The following is a 4207-nucleotide window of genomic DNA, read 5'->3' as shown; positions in this document are numbered from 1 at the left end:
GGATCTTAAACCTATTAGGGCCCTTAGAAATGACCAAAATATATTTTTTTTCCAAGTGAGGAAAAAAAGAGGGGCTCACCGTACTAAGGTGATCGGCAGCGCGGAGAGGCTCGGTGCCAGCCAGATGCAAACCGATTTCTAGCCTTTCTACGGGTCCCCGCCTCGAAGTTCAGGTCCGAATTTGGGAGGCTGTCCTAAGACTTCCTTTGGACTCTCCCCTCCCCCGCCCACCTCTGGCCTTCTCTCCGGCCTTGCCCGCAGAGAGGACAGCCCAGCCATTTCAATTTAATCTTATTTAAAAAGACATAACTAATAAATCTATTGCCGGGGCCACAGAAAGACGGCCAGCAGAGTCGATCGCGCTCACAATCCCATTGAACCCCATTCAAAACCATGACAACACCGGACAAACTCCGATCTATCCCGGCGAGCTAAAGCGCATTGTGAGTAGGCGTCCATCACGCATTATTCTGGCCCGAACAAATGCAAAATCTTGACTGGAACAAATGCGTCCAACAGGTCTGGGGCGTCGAGCTCCACTTCCCCTTTGTCCGCGGCCTAGCAGTTGGCTTGTATCGGGGTTGCCTCTGCCCGACCACCCAGCGCGCAGCACAGCCCCGGGCACCTCTGGCACGCTTGCTAGGGAGGCTGCGGGGGAGGGCGCGCGGGGCTGGGCCGGGCCGCGGCCGCCCGCTCCTCCTCCTCCTCGCTCGCTGCGTGTCAGGTTCGAATTCAGCCTCCTCCGCAAAGCCAGAATTTCGGGTGTGGCCAACCAAGCGGAGATTTTATCCCTAAAATGTAACAACCAAATCCCCAAACCGCTGAAGCAGGAGGAGGGTCCTCTGAGAAGGCGCTTGCTGAGCCCTAGGAAGTTGGGATAGAGCCAGGCTGTGTACCAACCAAATGTGCCCACACCAGCCGGCTCTCTGCGCCTCCTCATTGATAATTTTCTCGGTGGGGCAAGGAGGCCTAGAAGACCCGGGGGAAGTTTCCCGGCCCCATTTAGTAATATTTTCTGCTGAACAGTTTCCCCTTACTAATTCTACCGATCGGTCCTTTCCTGCACCAGGCCCTGGGGTCCGCAGCGCTGGGGGCGGGGAGGGGGGCGCAGGCCACAAATCCACTCCTGGGGTGGAGGCCACCGAGGCTGCCAGTCGAGGCTGTGGGGCCGACGAGCACTGGGGGCGCCGGAGCCTGGCCACGCCAAGGAAGCCTCGCAGCCCTCGTGCCGCCCTACGAGACTCTCCCACCCGTGGGTCCTGGAATAGATGTGTGTCCAGCTTTGCGAAGGGCCACTGATCCTGGACCCCACGACCCGCAGCTGCCAGGCGGGGCTGGGAGTATCAGCCCTGCGCAGGTTGGCTGTATGCTCCCTGGGTTTTGCCGGCCTGGGGAGGAGAGTGCAGATCTGGGGGTGTCGATAGAGAGTGCACTCCTGGGGGTGTGCGTAGGGCGGGGTGTTTGGAGGCTTGGGAAGCTCCCAGGGGCTGAAGAGATCCTGGGCCCAGATGCTGGAAGGACCCGCACATTTTCTGCGCCCTCGTGGAATTTCTCGTCCCGCGTCCTTAGAGGGGGCCCTACAAAAACAGAGAAAAGGGAGAGCGTCAGCGTGTAACGCAGCTCTGAAAATCACTTTCCAGATAGATCATCGCGGGAAAGGAACACTTCAGCCAACAAGCTGAGGAATAAAGCAAACAGGGAATACATTCCTGCGCGCTCATAAACCCACCCCTGTCGCCCCCACCTTTCGCGGTCCTCCCCACCAGTCCCGGCCCCCGGTCAGCCGGAGGAGGAGGAAGCTGGGGGGGGGGGCTCGGTCGGGAGGGTGGTGGCCACCGCTCGCCACCCAAGATGTTATTCACTGTTTAACAATCCCCATTATCTGTTCCCACTTAGGGCTAATCAGACAATCGCTAATGCCCGAGGCTGCTTCCTGCGGCCCCTAGAGGCACCGCGAGCCGAGGGGCGGGGGACGGGGCGGGGCGGGGGCGGAGATGGCACCTTCCGGGCTCGCCCCGGCTTTGGTCCAGCACTAATTCAGGTACTTAACACACCCTGGAGACCCAGACCTCGGCTTTCAAAGCGGGCCCGGTGGGAAGAGCTGTTTATATAAACAGGGATTGCGCTGTAAACGCGCTAATATCCCGGCGGCCAGCGCATGGCGAGCGCCTCCCACGTCCACTTGTAGGAGCGGCGCGCCCCGCCGCCCCTCAGTTCCCAGCCCGCCCTGCCCCCGCCTCCGTCCCCTCCTCGGCCATGGCCACCTCTGGACGCCTCAGCTTCACCGTGCGCAGCCTCCTGAATTTACCCGAGCAGGACGCGCAGCACCGGCCGAGGCGGGAGCCCCGCGCCTCCCGGGCGGACCCCTGCGCCGCCTGGCTGGAGTCGGAGCGCGGCCACTACCCCTGTGAGTGAGCGAGGATGGCGGCGGGGGGTGGAGGGACAGCCGCATCCAGCGCCCGTGCAAGGCTGGGAAGCCGAGACCCGAGCCCAGAGTCCGGGCTTCCTCACCCTGGAACCAGAGGCCCTGTGCCGCTCAGCCCCCTCCGCCCGGGTCCAGGTCCACACACCCCGAGCCTCCCTGCACCCGGCACAGGTGCCGGCTCTTTGGGTGTCTGTGTTTTGCATCTGGATTCCTACGAGCTGCAATATTTAAATATTTAATGTGTCCCCCCCATTCAGGGCTTTGCAAACCTCGGCTAACTGTAGCTCAGCTGACCTGGCGGGGGCCCGTTTTGGTGACCCAGCTTCTAGTAATTGGGTCGGCCAGAGCAGCTCTGCGCCACCTTTGGAGAGGGTCCCGGGGTGCGGTGTCTTTGAAGCCCCATCTCAGGCCCGACGATCGCGGCGGGATGCAGGGCGTCGGTGCATCCCGAGAGGTGGGCGCCCCGGATAGGAACTCAGGGAAGGAAATGGCCTCGCTGCGAAAGCTGCGTGCGAGCGGGGGGACCCGGGACGCTCGGGGGCGCGGGCGTCTCACGCCCGGCCGCGTGTCTTTTGCCGCCCGCAGCCTCGGACGAGAGCAGCCCGGAGACCAGCCCTCCCGCCTCGTCGCAGCGGGCGTCGGCGCGGCCCGCGTCTCCGGGCTCGGACGCGGAGAAGAGGAAGAAGCGGCGGGTGCTGTTCTCCAAGGCGCAGACCCTGGAGCTGGAGCGGCGGTTCCGGCAGCAGCGCTACCTGTCGGCGCCCGAGCGCGAGCAGCTGGCCCGGCTGCTGCGCCTGACCCCCACGCAGGTCAAGATCTGGTTCCAGAACCACCGCTACAAGCTGAAGCGGGCGCGCGCCCCGGGCGCGGCCCCGCCGGGGGACCCCGCGACCTCGGCGGAGCCGCTCGGCGCGCCCGGCCCGCTGCGCCGCGTGGTGCTGCCCGTGCAGCTGCTGCCCGAGCGCGACGAGGGCGGCGCCGCCCCGGCCGCCTGCGCCCCGCCCGGCCTCCCCGCCTTCGCGCCCGGCGCCGCGCTGGGCCTCTTCCCCGCCTACCAGCGCTTGGCGCCCCCGGCCCTGGTCTCCTGGCACTGGTGAGGCGGCCCCGGGCTCGGGAGCGCGCTGTGCGGCTGCAGCGGGGCTGGGGGCGAAGACCCTGCAGCTGGCCCCACCTCCGGGCCCCCACCCCGGCTTCCCTCTGGGGAACTTTCTCGCCGAGATCTCTCCCCTCCCCTGGACCGCGCGCTCCAGCGCTAGTTTTATTAATTGAGCCTGATTTGTATATTTGAATAGCTATTTGTATAGGAAGCGATTTATTTTAAAAGAAATAGAGTATTTTTTTTCCTTTGTGTGGTACGAGAATGAAATGTGTAGGGTTGGGTCCCCAGCGCTCTGGCCCGGAACACAGGTGAGCGCCGTTTTCCCGCCTGGGTTCCCAGCTCCGACCGGCTCCTGCAACAGCTAGGTTGGGACTGGCAGAGCCCAGTCCTTACATGGCTTTTTACGAAGACACAGGGGTGGAAGGGAGGAAGTTGGTATTCCTGGGGACCCTTCAATGTGTGGCAGCTCTGACCCCCCCCCCAAAATGATGCTGAGGTCCCTGGAGGCTCCCAGGGCTGCTGGCGTCTGAGACCCTAAAGTCAGCCCTGTCCGCCGCAATGAGGAGCAGCGAGCTTTCCCAGACAGCTGGAGGATCGCGAGAGCACCCGGGAACTTGAAACCTGCAGCGAAGCCCTGAGTGCCTCCCTTGGCAATGGTTCTCGACACCTCTTTACCGAGCTTC

At 63.5% G+C, this 4207-nt stretch overlaps 1 protein-coding gene across 1 annotated transcript; it reads left to right on the top strand.

Annotated features, from left to right (window-relative positions):
- Positions 1 to 2256: 2256 nt before the first annotated feature.
- On the top strand, positions 2257 to 3522 carry NKX2-8 (NK2 homeobox 8; the record flags this gene model as incomplete). The annotated part of the gene is made up of 2 exons (XM_080707295.1): positions 2257 to 2407; positions 3011 to 3522. 2 exons carry the CDS (start codon positions 2257 to 2259, stop codon positions 3520 to 3522), a joined length of 663 nt encoding a protein of 220 aa, XP_080563421.1.
- Between the last annotated feature and the right edge of the window lie 685 nt (positions 3523 to 4207).

The sequence above is a fragment of the Muscardinus avellanarius genome (genome assembly GCF_963383645.1).
Source record: "Muscardinus avellanarius genome assembly, chromosome: 12".
Lineage (NCBI taxonomy): Eukaryota > Metazoa > Chordata > Mammalia > Rodentia > Gliridae > Muscardinus > Muscardinus avellanarius.
This window is presented reverse-complemented; position numbering and strand designations above follow the sequence as displayed.